This window comes from Podarcis pityusensis (genome assembly GCF_964106645.2).
Source record: "Podarcis pityusensis genome assembly, chromosome: 15".
In the NCBI taxonomy this organism is placed as follows: Eukaryota; Metazoa; Chordata; class Lepidosauria; order Squamata; family Lacertidae; genus Podarcis; species Podarcis pityusensis.
Window position 1 is genome coordinate 21892633 of NC_138040.1, and position 16079 is coordinate 21908711.

General features: G+C 46.0%; 2 protein-coding genes across 6 annotated transcripts in view; both read right to left on the bottom strand.

Annotated features, from left to right (window-relative positions):
• GRAMD1B (GRAM domain containing 1B) overlaps positions 1–16079 on the bottom strand; it is a 212758-nt gene that overhangs the window by 141161 nt on the left and 55518 nt on the right. For 2 of the 5 annotated variants that reach the window (XM_080983441.1, XM_080983440.1), the window contains exon 1: positions 4754–5783. The exons of 1 other annotated variant lie outside the window; for it this stretch is intronic. In XM_080983441.1, the coding sequence (XP_080839567.1) occupies positions 4754–5097 (344 nt within the window). In that variant the 5' untranslated portion in view covers positions 5098–5783. Of the gene's footprint in view, positions 1–4753; positions 5785–16079 lie in introns of those variants that run through there. 2 more of the 5 variants (XM_080983439.1, XM_080983435.1) reach the window with 2 other exon arrangements.
• Positions 7762–8193, bottom strand: LOC308464203 (large ribosomal subunit protein eL34). Its single transcript, XM_080983324.1, has one exon. It carries the CDS (start codon positions 8149–8151, stop codon positions 7798–7800), a length of 354 nt encoding a protein of 117 aa, XP_080839450.1. The 5' UTR covers positions 8152–8193; the 3' UTR covers positions 7762–7797.

Genomic DNA, 16079 nt, shown 5'->3' on the forward strand with positions numbered 1-16079 from the left:
GTCGTAGACGACTCTGGGGTTGCGGCGCTCATCTCGCTTTACTGGCTGAGGGAGCCGACGTTTGTCCGCAGACAGTTTTTCTGGGTCATGTGGCCAGCATGACTAAGCCGCTTCTGGTGAAACCAGAGCAGCGCACGGAAACACCATTTACCTTCCCGCCGGAGTGGTACCTATTTATCTACTTGCACTTTGATGTGCTTTCAAACTGCTAGGTTGGCAGGAGCAGGGACCGAGCAATGGGAGCTCACCCCGTCACAGGGATTCGAACTGATGACCTTCCGATCAGCAAACCCAAGAGGCTCAGTGGTTTAGACCACAGAGCCACCCGCGTCCCTTCTGACAATATAGCAGCCATTTAAATTTCCTAGCAGTAAATAATGTACTTGCAGGTTCAAGTGTGCCAACAGCTTTGTCCGGAAATGCAGAGTCTCGCCCCAACAATAGCTCCAAACAGCTGCCCTCCTCGAAGAGAAAACTGGAGAGCACTATCCAGTCATCCTGTACTGGGGAGCTGGTGAATGCTGGGGAAAGATTCTTCCTGTTTGTCACCACCCAGCTCTAGCCAAAAGGAAAGAAAGGAGACAGACCAGCAACAGAGCCTCAACAACTATTGGTCAGAATGTGTCATGTGGTCTTCCTTGGTTCTATAAAAGTTTCCAGATCACAGGCTCACAAGAGAGAGATAAATTAACTTTTTTTAAGTCTCAAAAAAACAAAAACATGGTATGGAAAATACTACATCTTGTATGCCATTTTTCTTAGCTGCTTTATTTTTTCCCCTGTGGGATGTCACAGCTTTCCAGTTGCCTTGACTACTCACTTGACAGAAGCTGGTCAGTGTATTATTTATAAAGGCAAATTTGGTGAAGATGGGTAAGAAAATGACTTGACAATTCATTTCCCATAGTGACCCATTTCCTGTTCCTACAGAACTGCATGCCCAGGAATTGCTATAAAAAGCATGTTTGCGAACCATCCCGAGGTCTTTGGATGAAGGGCGGTATACAAATGTAATTAATAAAAGAAATAAACTAAAAAATAAAAAGAAATACCGTATTTTAACATCAGAACTACACAAATGAATAAATGATGGAATGATGGACAAACCATTGCTGCAAAAATTCTGAAATCCCATTACCAGTGCAGCTAAGTGTTCAAGGGATTCCAACTGCCAGCCAGTGATGGGCGACTCAGAGGCACCATTGCACCTGCTGTATTCTGCTTTGCATGAATGGTGTCAGTACTTAAGCCCTGAAAAGCTGTCACACTCAACCTTCTGTTAGTTTTGTATGCACCCTTCATGACATACACTCCCCCAAACAGTGTGTCTGATGCCCCGTGGCAAGAGTTGAGGAAACTACAATGAAGAAGACACCTGAAGATGCAAGTGGGTTGTGCACCATTCCAGGAGACCGGGGCTGTTAAGTTTACCATAATTAACTAACCCTGTGTGACAGAGGGTTGGTTAATTTTCCCACACAAGGAGGGAATGCCTCTTCTTAAGATGGTATCTGCTATGTGCTATGCATGAGTGATATAAAAAACAAAGTGCATAACTTTCTTGAAAACTGTTTTCTTCCTGTGCAAAATTATGAAGATTTAACCAATTGCTAACTTAAGACGTGGGTGGCACTGTGGGTTAAACCACAGAGCCTAGGACTTGTCGATCAGAAGTTCGGCGGTTCGAATCCCCGCGACGGGGTGAGCTCCCGTTTCTCGGTCCCTGCTCCTGCCAACCTAGCAGTTTGAAAGCATGTCAAAGTGCAAGTAGATATATAGGTACCGCTCCGGCGGGAAGGTAAACGGCATTTCCGTGCGCTGCTCTGGTTCACCAGAAGCGGCTTAGTCCTGCTGGCCACATGACCCGGAAGCTGTATGCCGGCTCCCTCGGCCAATAAAGCGAGACGAGCACCGCAACCCCAGAGTCGGTCACGACTGGACCTAATGGTCAGGCGTCCCCTTTACCCTTTACCTTTAACTTAAGACTCCTTTAAGTCATGAAATCGGGCATGTCCACAAGCTATCTCCGATGTGCTCCTGCTGACTACAGAGATAATACTCTGTGGCCAGACCAACAGTCTCTGGGGTTTCTTCCTTCTCCATCCCTGAGAACTCCTGTTATCCTCTTCCCATTTCTGAAGGTTGCAACCTCTACAGAAGAGATCATTGTTGGACAGAGAAGGAATTTCATGCGAAAAGCCAAATGTATTTTCCATGGCAACAACAGGATGGATTTGGAATCTGCAATATAGGAAGAGCCAAGTTGTCGTGCTGGTCTTGGTATGTTAATACTCCTAATCCATGTACTAGCCTTTTTCCAAACGCCATTTCAAAAATGTTGTTGGGCACTGTGGTGAACAACGACTTGAGCAGTTGTTAATCAGCACACAGCCATTTGTACAGCTCCACACTCTCAGATACTTGTGGTTGTGTAGAGGCAGGGGACCACTGGAGATGTGATGCGGTTGACAGGCAAAAGACCTTGATGGCATTCATCTTCCCCATTCTCCTAACTGTTCATTTCTGCATTGTAGCTGAGATTTCACATAATGTAAAAGCCACTTCTAGGAATATAGCAGACTGCACTGCAAGGTTACATACACACAGCCATTCATTCCATTTTCCTGACTTTTCCCTAACATGATTTTTAAGCTTCTGCACAATGCAAAAACCACTTACAGAACGACAATGAAATTATACTGGAATATAGCACAAGATTAGCACTCATTTTAATACTATTTGTAAATGTATTTTTTGGTTGAAGCAAACAACATGGAAATGAGGACTAAACTTGCACTATATTCTAGTATAGTTCCAGAAAATGCTTTTTTTGTCACCTAAAAGCTCAAACGTAATGCAGATATTAACAGCTAGGGAAATGTTGGGGAAATGAAATCAACTGCCATGTGAAAACAGCTGTTGCCTTCATTCCCTGCTTTGAGGGTAACTGAAAACATCTGGCTAGCCGCTGTTGGAGAGAACACTTGACTTGATGGCCCTTTGGTTTGATCCAGTAAGACAATGTTTGTGTGCATTTTTAATATTCTAATATTTATTAAGATGTTATAAACTACTCTTCATCAAATATATTGCATCCTCTCCTGCCATAAATATACTTTCACACTTCATACATTGCTGTGTTTCACTTTACAACCATTTCCACCCTTTATCAGTCACTCAAGGTATTTGGAGTAGCAAGTTGTCTTTTGTATCTGATAGAATGTTTATTCTTACAGCTGATGCAAGGGCATAAGAATCTCCACTTTGTTTATTTTTAAAAGCTGCTAGTTCTGATTGTTAGAGAAAAGTAGCTGATGCAAAACAATTATACAAGGGCAGCGGGGGAATTAAAGTCAATTGAGTAACATGGGATTAATTGATCAACTATTTAATTACAAATTGTGGAATTTGATTTGGAATTTAATAGCAGCTATCAAGGGATGCTGTGTTGTCTTCATTAAGCATCCTCAGATATTGCCTAGTTATGGATACTGTGATATTTTAATGTTAATTAAGTGATAAAGCAAGATGATTAATCAACAAAGGACAGTTCGTTACTGACAGCTTCGTTACAGCAGAAAAAGGAATTTGCTTTTCAGACAAGGCATCTCTTGAAGGCTATGGTCCTACACATAATTCTTTGAAATTAAATCTGATTTCAATAGATAGGATTTACTTCCAAGTAAACATAATGAGTTTCAAACTGTTTGATCATCAGCTTTCACTAGCTACCGGTACTTTTAATAATTAGTTGCCAAATTGTGAAAAATAAGAGAAATTGAGGTAAACTCATATATTTAATATGAGACATGGGTGGCGCTGTGGTCTAAACCATTGAGCCTAGGGCTTGCCGATCAGAAGGTTGGCGGTTCGAATCCCCACCACGGGGTGAGCTCCCATTGCTCAGTCCCAGCTCCTGCCAACCTAGCAGTTCGAAAGCACATCAAAGTGCTAGTAGATAAATAGGTACCGCTCCGGCGGGAAGGTAAACGGCGTTTCCGTGCGCTGCTCTGGTTTCGCCAGAAGCAGCTTAGTCATGCTGGCCACATGACCCAGAAAAACTGTCTGCGGACAAACATCAGCTCCCTCGGCCAGTAAAGCAAGATGAGCGCCGCAACCCCAGAGTCGTCCACAACTGGACTTAACTGTCCTTTACCTTTTACCATATATTTAATCCAGAAATGTCTCAGAGACTTATGCTATGCAGAACTCTCAGGGGCCTCTAATGATTACATGCTTGCATTATAAATTTCCAGTGCAAGGAACAAAGGCCTATATGAACCATCATCCACAGATGCAGCTACCAATTACCTGTTACCTGAAGATGTGATCTGTGGACAGAGTTTACTGGTAGAGTTTACTGATGCGTCATTGTGGTCAATTTCCCCCTTTTGATATCTGAATCACACACACACTTAACACATGGCTATGGTTTAAATATGAGGGTATCAGCATCATGGTGAAAGCAAGCCCATCATTAGCCCATCTAAGCACTACAAAGAATTCCCGATTTGTAAACTGCTCCAAGTGTTTTGTTTAGTGCTCCATTGCTGTCTGAGATAAAGGACTAAGAAAACCATGCCCAACAAGTATCAAATCTGCATGCCACTTCAACTAGTTTAGCCAGTAGAGGGAGACATCGTGGAACATGGACCACGTCAAGTAACAGAAAGGCCCATGACCCAAGTTCTTGAAGGATTCTTCTTCATAGATGGAAAGGTGGAAAGGGAAGAGGGGAAAGGAGGCAACATACCTGCTCTCACTGCATTCCTTCTTCTCCCTCACATTCAACCACTTACGGAGAAGGAAGCGCTTGCGCCTTGGAGAGGCGCTGGGCGTGGAACAGTTAGACCAAGGGGTGTCCTCATCGCTGGAAGGGGTGATTTCAATGGAGGGGAGCTGTAGGAACTCCTTGCTGGAGGGCGCAGTCTCTAGGCTCGGATCCTGGACATTCCTTGCGCGCCGCATCCTGAACCGCCTTCGGCGCAGGGTCGGCGTGGACGAACTGGACCAGGCGTGGCCACACTCTGCCACCTGCTGCTCCGGGACTTGCAGTGCCGGGAGCTGGAGGGTCTCTGTCATCTTTGCAGCTGGCATCAGGTGCCCGTATCAGTTCTCCTCCCTCCCTCATTTACTCTTGACACTCTCTCCTTCTCTCTCTCTCCCACCCCACTCAATGCAAACAACACTGAAGACTTAAAATGCGCCTTTCTCCCTCCTTACCGGGCTTGGCATCCTCCCTCCCTCTCCAGTAGGAAATCTCATGTTCCTCAGGTGGTTTCATTTAACAGGAGCCCGGAGGGAGCCAGCTCGCTGCAAGTTGCTCTTGACTTCCTAGCCCAAGTCCTTCAACTCCCGAGAGCAACTTTGTCCCGCATGCTCAGTCAGCCTCCTTCAGAGCTGCAGCAGCCGGTTTAGCATCGGTGGGCAGGCACACATGGAAGCCGAGCTGGCACCAACCAGCTTCCCTCCGCTCTGCTCTGCTCTGGCTTCCAGCGGTCCTTGCTTGGCTCTCCTTTTGCTCAGTGGCTGAAGGATTCTCCTCCGGAGCTGGGCTGACAAAACTCTCCGCTGTGTGCACTCTGGAGTGACCAGGTGGGAAGCTGTGAGGAGGTCAGAGAAAAGAGAAAAAGAAAGAGAGAGCGGGGGAGGGAGGAAGGGAGGAAGGAAGGAAGGAAGCAGTGATATATGATAAAACTGGCAAAGGAGGAGAAGAGGTGGGAGGGGGGATTTGTCTTCCCCCCCTGTTGCTGATACGCTCAGGCAGCTGCTGCCGCTGCAAGTGTAACCATACTCTTAACCTCAAGGGACAAGGGCTCTGTTACCAAATGTGCTGCTCCGATCAGCCACACTGCGGCACATGACAGAGGAGGAATGAAAACAAACCTTTCCTACCAGGCGGTTGGCTGCGCTCTCCCTCCATCTCCCCCTTTCAGGCCAGATGTCCCACCCTGCAGAAGGAGGGGAAAGTTGGTGACCTCCAGCATAGGCCTTCAGCTGTTGCTAAATAGTTTTTTGTGTGTGCCTTGTTTGAAGTCAAGGGAGGTAGGAGAAGGGGGGTGGGCAAAAGCCAAGGAGAAGCTAACAGGCTGCAGCACTAAATGGCTTTCTTTTGAAATTTGAAGCAACCTAAAGGCAAAAAGCAAAAGCAAAGTCTCCAATAAAACTCCTAGGAATCTGGAGGAAAGCCAGAAGATGAGCTGGGAAATTCCTGGATGAGATCTGCACACGGTAAAATTGGCTGAGTTTTGTCTAACACAAAATTAAAGACAAATTTGGAGGTCCTTGAGGGGCAAAATGTCCGAGGGACTGCAGGGGAGGCAAAAGAGTTTCATTGCGCCTGGGGGGCATTATTGCGTACGTACACATCACATATTCCTGCAGAAGTGTCCAAATAATGTGAAAGACAGAAAGAGAGATTTCAGGGTGAAGGGCTGCTTCCAAAATGACATGCTATGCTGACAGCATTTCAGAAAGACTGGCAGATGACATGCAAAGACATCTAAGCACATAAGACGGGACAGTGGGAAACACCACGACAAAAGCCCTAGATACTATAAAGCAGTGCAAAAGAGAAATGGATCTCTTCCAAGCACAACTTTAGATGGTAATGAAAGAAACAAATACAAAGATGCTGGAAAACTCAAGAGATCCACAGCCATGGTTCTCCCTTGATAGCTGCTGCCTAGTTTAGTTGTAGTCCATCACAGATCTGCTAGCACAGATGAAACTCTTTCTCAGACAAATACATTATTCTGTCATTCAATGGAAGGCAAGTACGTAAGGAGATAATATTTGCATTCTCAGACTCCCTTTGTGACTGGGTTGACTCAAGTAAGGGGAAAGAGAGTAGTATGCATTATCTTAGTGCTTCACAAAAATTCAGTTGAGCAATTTCCTCCTTGTAAGGAGCTGTGAGTAATTTTAAGCCGTCAAACCTAACCCTTGTGGGGCCCCGACACACGCTGCCTAGCAGCTGATGCACTCTTGCTCCTTGCAGATGCTGTTTTCGCTTTCCTAATTGCTTCTCTGTGGTCAGTGGCCACCTGTGTCACTTGCTCCTGACCAATGTTTATTAGCGGAATGCTCATTACGACGAACAGAACAGGGCATCTGAGCATCAAGTCAGGAGTTTGTAAGGAGGCCTCCTGGAGAGCCAAATGTCGAAAACAATAGAACTAGATGCATTTCATGAGCAGGTAGGAACTCCTAAGGAATCCAGCCTTGCAGAAAAGTCAACAAAAGGAACAAGACATGACAGTGTACGCTGCACAAACAGATCTGCAGAGGTTGGAGGTGGATTTGGTCCTCCAAGAGCACGTCAAAACAGTACAGTGGTACCCCCAGTTACGAACTTAATTCGTTCCGGAGATCCGTTTGTAACCCAAAACTGTTCTGAACATGAGGCACGCTTTTGCTAATGGCGCCTCCCACTGCTGGCGCGCCACTTCCACTCGCATCCCGAGGCAAAGTTTGCAACAAGGGGCATCTACTTCTGGGTTAGCGGAGTACATAACCCAAAGCATTTGTAAGGAGGGCAGTACATAACACGAGGTTCCACTGTAGCTTCCTTCATGGGTGTTTGAACGCAGTCCTAAAAGAAATGGAGGGGAAAGAAAGTATTGTGCAGAAATTACTAACTAGTGGGGTATTTTTATACTGCAAGCACAGTTTGGGTCTGTGCCCCTCACATCGATGTTGCAAGTCCCCAGCTTCTCATTTGCACACTGGGTTTGGTTTTTTTTTTTTTTTTTTTTTAAGTTAAATCTTCATTTATTAGGCAGACAACACAAATTATCACTTTGATTTCTGACTCTGTGCTTGGGCCTTTAGCACCTTGACAACAATCTTCTGTTCCTCAATAAGGAATGCTCGTTTGATTCTGTCACGAACACATTTAGCACACATGGAACCACCATAGGCTCTGCTAACATGCTTCTTTGTTTTTGACAGCCTCATAAGAACTTTAGGGCGAACAGCACGAACACCACGAAGTCTTCCTGGGCACACGCCGCATGCAGACTTCGGTGCCTTGCCCACTTTCTTGGTGTACAAATAAACAATCCTGTTGCCTGGTGTCCTGGATAGCCTGGTCTTGTTAGAGGCTGTGTTGTAGGACAACCTACGTCGGTATGTCAGACGCTGGACCATCGTGTCTGGAGTGGGAGCCGGCACCGGAAGAGTGCACACTGGGTTTTGTATGACACTCACCACTTGCAAGTGACTCCTCGCCACAATGGCTTTGCTCTGCCTCCATGGCAGAGGCAGTAATGCTTGCAGGTCCTGCTAGTGGGTTTTCCCCAAGCATCTGGTTGGCCACAGTGAGAACAGAATGCTGGACTAGATGGGCCTGATCCAGCAGGCTCTTCTTACAGTATGTTCTTAAGTGTCAAAAGTACAAGAAAGAAGTTGTGGTTTTGAGAGAATGCTAGGAGTTCTTGTGAAAAATCGCTAAGTCCTTCATGGAACACCCACTTCCCAGGTTCCTTGGTTGGGAGCTGGGAGAGTTAAATGGCTCTGAAACATATCTAGATCCATATTCAGGGTACAGCCTTAGAAATAAGCAGTGAATCACAGCAACCCAAAATTTGCTGCAATCATTGGATGGGTGGGTGCATAACAAAAGCATCGTGCTGTTTTATGGTGAATATGTAATCTTTTTATTTTATCATTTTGATGAAAAGATGGTTTGAGGACTTCTAGCAGGCTGAAAGACAGTGTATCAATGAAAAATTAAATGAAAGAATAAATTAATAGGCATGTCTCCCCTGCCCCCAAGTGGATTCTTCCATTTCTTGCTTTGATTCTTATTCCCAAAACAGTACAAGGTGTTCTTGCTACTAGAAGTTTTCTAAGCAGATTTTGTCATTACTAGGCAACGCTTACTTATGCCACAACATTCGGTGTCACTTTTTAATTTTGGATAGAGGACACTGGACACCTGTCTGATGCTCTTTGAAATCCAGGAGCTGTGTAACAAGAGAGACAGTACAACCTTCCTCATGATAAGGCGTGAAAAATACCAGTGACTAGCGCTGGGGGGGGGGAGAGTTATTGCTCTTTAAGGGGGAAAAGACTGGTGCTACTGCAAAGATTAGTAATTTATTTATTCTTTAAAGTATAAAGCTAAAGCAAAGTCTTGCTTGTAAGCACTGGTCCCACAGAGCAGGGCACACGGCACTTTTATTTGAAGCAACTAGCATTTAAAACACTGAATGCAACCAGCTTGTGAATCATACTAGAGTCTTTGTCGGCTGAAATAGACAGAAGAAGGGGGAAACATTACAGTACTGGATTGTGCTCTTTAACTATAGTAGAAGTTTTTGCAGCACCAAGACAGAGCAAGTTTGTTCCATATTGAGACAATAGAGTCCAGAAACATGGGTGGGTAAATCTGCTGCCTGGGACAGCCATATCTTCTTTTCTGAGCATCTATGGGTGGGGCATTATTATTATTATTATTAGTCGTGCATGTCTCAAAAGCTTGCTTTCAGCATTTTTAGCAGTAGTTATCACACAAGAAAACAGTTTATCTTGCTCTTCAAATGGCTAGTTTTAACCTGCCAGTGATGGAATGGGACTATCACTTCCCTTTAGAGATCCAGATTGTTTGAGACAAGACCCACCCTACATCCCTAATTTATGAAAGCAACCACTAAGTGATTAAATAGCTAGCTAATCTGGGCAAAAAAACTTCTACACCTGTTTGCCTGGGCAGCCATGTGGGATGCACATGGTTTCTGAGAAATCAAAGCACACATTGGATCTAAAACGCGATTACCTTAGAGCTGGTAGTTTTGGGTAACTGAAACAGAGATGTGTCTTTGTGGACTCTGGAGGCTACACTGATTCTGCTTTCACTAATTATGAATGCCAAGTAAGATTTTTGCAAAGTGCTCATGTCTCTTATGGAGAGCGTCCCATGAAAGACAGCTTTGAACTTCCCATTACTTAAGGAGAAGGGGGAAAAAGACAGCAGCAAAAACAGAGGGGGCTTCCTGACATATATTTGCATGTGCAAATCAGCCTCTGCAGCACAGCCACTGTGGCACCAAACACTGACAGTAGTATTGAACTCTCATTATAGTGAGCCCTGTCTCTGTGAGGAGCTCCCCTGCCCCTCCACATATATGCAGCTCCACTCCATACATTTAAAGTGCATTCAGTGCACATTTAAAGCACACTATAACCCCCCCCCCAAAGAATCCAGGTAACTGTAGTTTTCCCATAACAATCCTATGATTCCCACTAGAGTTAACAAACTATCATTTCCCAAAATGCTCTGGGGGAAGCCTTGTGCTTTTAATAGGAATTGGATGTGCTTTAAATGTATGGGTGGGGTAAGGTACCCCTGCCCGTATGGGCCAGTCGTGTCCGACTCTAGGGTTGTGCACCCATCTCACTAAGAGGCCGGGGGCCAGCGCTGTCCGGAGACACTTCCGGGTCACGTGGCCAGCGTGACGAAGCTGCTCTGGCGAGCCAGCACCAGCGCAGCACACGGAAACGCCGTTTACCTTCCCGCTAAAAAGCGGTACCTATTTATCTACTTGCACTTAGGGGTGCTTTCGAACTGCTAGGTGGGCAGGAGCTGGGACCGAAAGACGGGAGCTCACCCCGCCGTGGGGATTTGAACCGCCGACCATACGATTGGCAAGTCCTAGGCACTGAGGTTTTACCCACAGCGCCACCCGCGTCCCCGTATGGGTGGGGACCTACCCGCAATTGACTACAGCTGTTATTGAGAGAACAAGTCAATGCCAAAAGGGGTTAATGATTTGGGGAGGGAGACTAAAAAGAGGGGCAGGGGAGAAGAACAGGAACTCTGAACTGTTTCAGTGTAAGTAAAAAAAAAAGTGAACACTCCCATAAACTATATATTTTAAAATCTAACTGGGTCAAGAGCTGCTTTCCGTCTTATGTGTAAAAATGTCCTTTAAAGAGTCTCTTTCTTCACCCAGCTATTTTGAACATTGCTGTTAAAACAGAAAATTAGAGACATAATTGAAAATACCCCCACCACAGCATACCCATTACTCCCAAACTGAGGAAAATCCTCACAGCGCTAAACAGGTCCACACAGACCATGCTTAAAGCATGAAATTTGGCTAACTGGCAGCCAAGAAGCTCCATTCCAGCTAGGTGAATGCATTCCAATCTTAAGTTTTAATAATAATAATAATAATAATAATAATAATATATTTGTACCCCGCCCATCTGGCTGGGTTTCCCCAGCCACTCTGGGCGGCTTCCACAGAGACCAAAAATGCACTAAAATGTCACACATTAAAAACTTCCCTGAACAGGGCTGCCTTAAGATGTCTTCTAAAAGTCAGATAGTTGTTTATTTCCCTGACATCTTATGGGAGGGCATTCCACAGGGCGGGCGCCACTACCGAGAAGGCCCTCTGCCTGGTTCCTTGTAGCTTTGCTTCTCGCAATGAGGGAACCACCAGAAGGCCCTTGGCGCTGGACCTCAGCGTCCGGGCAGAACGATGGGGGTGGAAACGCTCCTTCAGGTATACTGGGCCGAAGCCATTTAGGGCTTTAAAGGTCAACACCAACACTTTGAATTGTGCTCAGAAACGTACTGGGAGCCAATGTAGGTCTTTCAATGTCGTAAATTTCTTTTTATGCTGTAAACTTGTACAGTGGTGCCTCGCAAGACGAAATTAATTGGTTCCGCAAGTTTTTTCTTCTTGCGAGTTTTTCGTCTTGCGAAGCACAGTTTCCCATAGGAATGCATTGAAAATCAATTAATGCGTTCCTAGGGAAACCGCTTGCCAGGCTGGCGGTGCGGAGAAGGGCTTTTCTCACCACCGCAAGCCTTCAGGACAGGTACGGGAACAGAGGGGAAGGCGCGCAGCGCTTTCCCTCTGTTCCCGGGGCTTGCGTGGGAGGAGGGTTTTTCCTCCGCACCGCCAACATTCAGAACAGCATTCTGAATGTTGGCGGTGGGAAGGAAAACCCTCCTCCCACCCCAAGTCTTCAGGAAAGCCATCCGAAGCTGGGCGGCGGGAGGAGGCGTTTCCCCCCCCCCCGCCCGGCATCGGAGCTTCGTTCCGATGCCGGGCGGGGGGAGGAGGCGTTCCCCCCCCGCCCGGCATCGGAGCTTCGTTCCGATGCCGGGCGGCGGGAGGAGGCGTTCCACCCCCCCGCCCGGCATCGGAGCTTCGTTCCGATGCCGGGCGGGGGGAGGAGGCGTTCCACCCCCCCGCCCGGCATCGGAGCTTCGTTCCGATGCCGGGCGGGGGGAGGAGGCGTTCCCCCCCCCCGCCCGGCATCGGAGCTTCGTTCCGATGCCGGGCGGCGGGAGGAGGCGTTTCCCCCCCGCCCGGCATCGGAGCTTCGTTCCGATGCCGGGTGGGGGGAGGAGGCGTTCCCCCCCCCCGCCCGGCATCGGAGCTTCGTTCCGATGCCGGGCGGGGGGAGGAGGCGTCCCCCCCCGGCATCGGAGCTTCGTTCCGATGCCGGGCGGGGGGAGGAGGTCCGAGGACAGTGGGGAAGACGCGCTGCGCTTCCCCGCTGTCCCGGAGATTTCCCTATGGGCTGTCGTCTTGCGAAGCAAGCCCATAGGGAAATTCGTTTTGCGAAGCGCCTCCAAAACGGAAAACCCTTTCGTCTAGCGGGTTTTCCGTCTTGCGAGGCGTTCGTCTTGCGGGGTACCACTGTATAGGTTACGTTGTATGATTTTAGATGAAAATTTCCTTTTATTCCCTGTTGTCCATTGTAAAGGCCTTTAGCGATATATTGATCACTTACAGATGGTACCTAACACCATGGAAACTGGTGCTGATATGCCCAGGAGCATCACCAAAATGCTGGAGAAGCTGCACCTCCACAGGCACATACCTCCACATGTGATGGGAATGTCCCTAAATCCAACTCTTCGGGACATCAGTCATGCAAGAAACATGCAAAATAACTAAGCAGGTATTAGAAGTCACCCCAGAACTGGCCCTACTGAACATCTTCAAAGATAATAACGCCCACTCACATTATAAAGCGCTCGAAACCCACCTACTCTCAACAGCCAGAAGAATCATAGCCAGACACTGTAGAGACCTATTAGGAGTAAACATGGACCAATGGTATCAAATTGTATGGGAAACAGCGTACAGAGTTGTTCCGCCTGGCCTTTGGCTTGGAGTCAATTTGATTCCCTCCCCCTTTTTCTTTTTTCCTTTCTCCTCCTGTGACGAGGCTGCATTTTAATGTTTTAATGTTTTAATGTTGCATTTTAATCTTGTTTTTAAGTTGTATTCATTCAACTTGTTTTTATTATTGGTTGTTAGCCACCCTGAGCCCGGCATTGGATGGGGAAGGTGGGGTATAAATAAAATTTATTATTATTATTATTATTATTATTACTACTACTAGAAAAGCTAGCCAATAAACTGAAACTGACATGGGGACAAATAGAAGACGATGCCTTCACTCCGGTATGGTTCCCCTTTATCACATACATAGCCCAACAAGACAGTTACAAGAATCCACAGAGAGCATACGAATCAATATGGCTAACCTGATCCAAAAATCCATGCCCTCACACATATAAACGAATCTCACTACAGCCAACCAAAGACAAACCGAGAGGAAGAACAAAAGGAATCTGGGCAAGCCCTGTGTCCTGCTCACACGATGTGTGCATTTTGCTTCGTAGCCTGCAATAAATCAGAGTCTCTGTACAACTCGGAACAGCATCTTTTACTGTTGGGTGTATTACAATCCCAGTTATTAAGAGGTGACATTTGCTTCCTGGGTTTTTGTATCACTCTGGTGCTTTCTGAAGAGAGGAGAGGTTGCCCTTCCTTTGAGCACTCAGTAGATCTCTCATACCTGCATAGTACTTTCAGCTTGGGTCACAGCTCACAGCACACACCATTAATCACACGGGAACCAGCTTGCAAGTACAAAAGGTCTTTGAGCAGCACATATTTTGCTCCTGTTCTGTGAAAATGCATGCTCTGGTAGCTCTGGTCAGTGGAGCCTTCTGTAGAGAAGCCAGTTGCCCACGCAAAGAACACACAAATCTTATAACTTGTACCTAGGAATGGATGGACCTGTTTCTGCTTTTTCTGGTCTTAAATTTAGTTCTCCATATTTCTGCAGCAATTTGTGTTGTTGTTTTTTTTAAAAAAAATATTCTGCATTTCAGTGCAAATTTCTCCTAATATACACATTTTCCCATGCCATTTTGTAAAATATACACACTTCTGCAAGCTGTTTCCCTTAATATAATGTGTGTGTGTTGTTTTGATAGATAGAGGAGCAGAGAGAATTTGTCCCTGCTGCATAAACTCACTACATTTTTATACTGGGTGGAAGGATGGACAATATGCTTTCTCCCTCCTCCACAGAGCCGGCCCACCCGTTAGGTGGAAGAAAGCAGCTGCCTCATGTGGCGGAAACACAGAGGCAGCACCCCACCCACTCCGCTCCTACTGGAACAGCCCCCCTCACCAGGTTTAAGTAAGAGGGAGGCATTCCTGCATGCCATGTTGCTGATCATTTTCCCCGCCCCTAGGGTGGAGAAGTTGAGTGGCAAGGCCTTGCAAAACCCTTACTGAAACTCAGTGAAAGCGGGGTTCTGGCAGTGGCAGAAATGGTGGTGCGGGTGAGGCATTCCAGCAGGGTTGGGGGCAGGAGAGAGCACATACCCATTTTGCCTCAGGTGGCGAAATGGGGTGGACCACCCCTGTTCCTCCATCACCCCACTTAAACATGTGCATGCAATTCCTTTGAGGCATCTGATCAAGGCCTGTATTTTAAAATGAGCTTAAAGATATATTTGCAAATGTTTGTATGTTTCATGCCAGGCAGAAACCAGCTGGCTAAGTACTTTGGCAGTTGTTTATCTCCCTGCTCTCCTGAACACCCCCCCCCCCTGATTTATAACAGTAGCAGGAGACAAGTTTCTCAAAGTTGTAAAAGGGAATTACAGGCTGGGAGCAAATGTTACACTGACCCTACATATTACAGAATACAATCAAGTTGCAAAAACACTAATTAAGAGTTGGTAAATAGTAAGATTTATTGTTTAACAGAAAATAGTACCATGTGCCTCCCATCAGACTCTAGCCATATTAAGGGCAATAAATTTTGGGAAGAGCTAATGGGAAAAGCAGCTGGCTGGGAAAGGAGGGTGTAAACTGAAGAGGCTTCTTTTGAAGCTGTTTTTACTGAGTTCCTTTTTTACTTTGCAAAGGCCTTTTCTTCTAAAAAGCTATCTATGTTATGTATGAGATTTGTTTGCTTAATGTAATTATGCAAAGGATTTAGAAAGTAAGAAATGTTAGATTCTTATGTTAGATTCTTATTTCATTGATGGTGTGTGAGAATGTGAACCCAAGATCTCTGTTTAGATAGAATTTAATACCATGAGCCATTTGTTTTAGCCATTTGTTTTGGAATGCAGGGACAACAGGGGCAAAAGGTGATCTGGTAATTAATGTGCCTTGTCGAGGCAAATGTAAGATATATGGCTACTTGTCTGCCATTTATGGATAGAAGGAAATATAGCTCTTTGTCTCCCATAAAAGGTAATAGGAAATGGGTGTATCTTTTATGATTGGTTCTAGCAAACAGCCAATAGGAATTTTAACCAGGCTGATTGGACAGAGGCAGCCAAAGGAGGAGCAAGGGGCTGGGCTGAGGAAATATAAGTGCTGGCCATCAGGGCTGGAGGGGGGCAGAGCTTTGGTAACCATATACCACTGTTTGTCTGACAAATAAATTATTATTTTAATTTCTCTATTGCTGCGTTGAATATTTCATTCCAGCTAAGCGTTAACCACAAGCAGGGTGCTACACCTTGTCACCTATGGCTAAATGCAAGGCCATTTGGGGCCACTGTATATGACTACAGTGGTACCTCGGGTTACATATGCTTCAGGTTACAGATGCTTCAGGTTACAGACTCCGCTAACCCAGAAATAGTACCTCAGGTTAAGAACTTTGCTTCAGGATGAGAACAGAAACTGTGAGGCAGTGGGAGGCCCCATTAGCTAAAGTGGTGCTTCAGGTTAAGAACAGTTTCAGGTTAAGAACGGACCTCCGGAATGAATTAAGTACTTAACCCG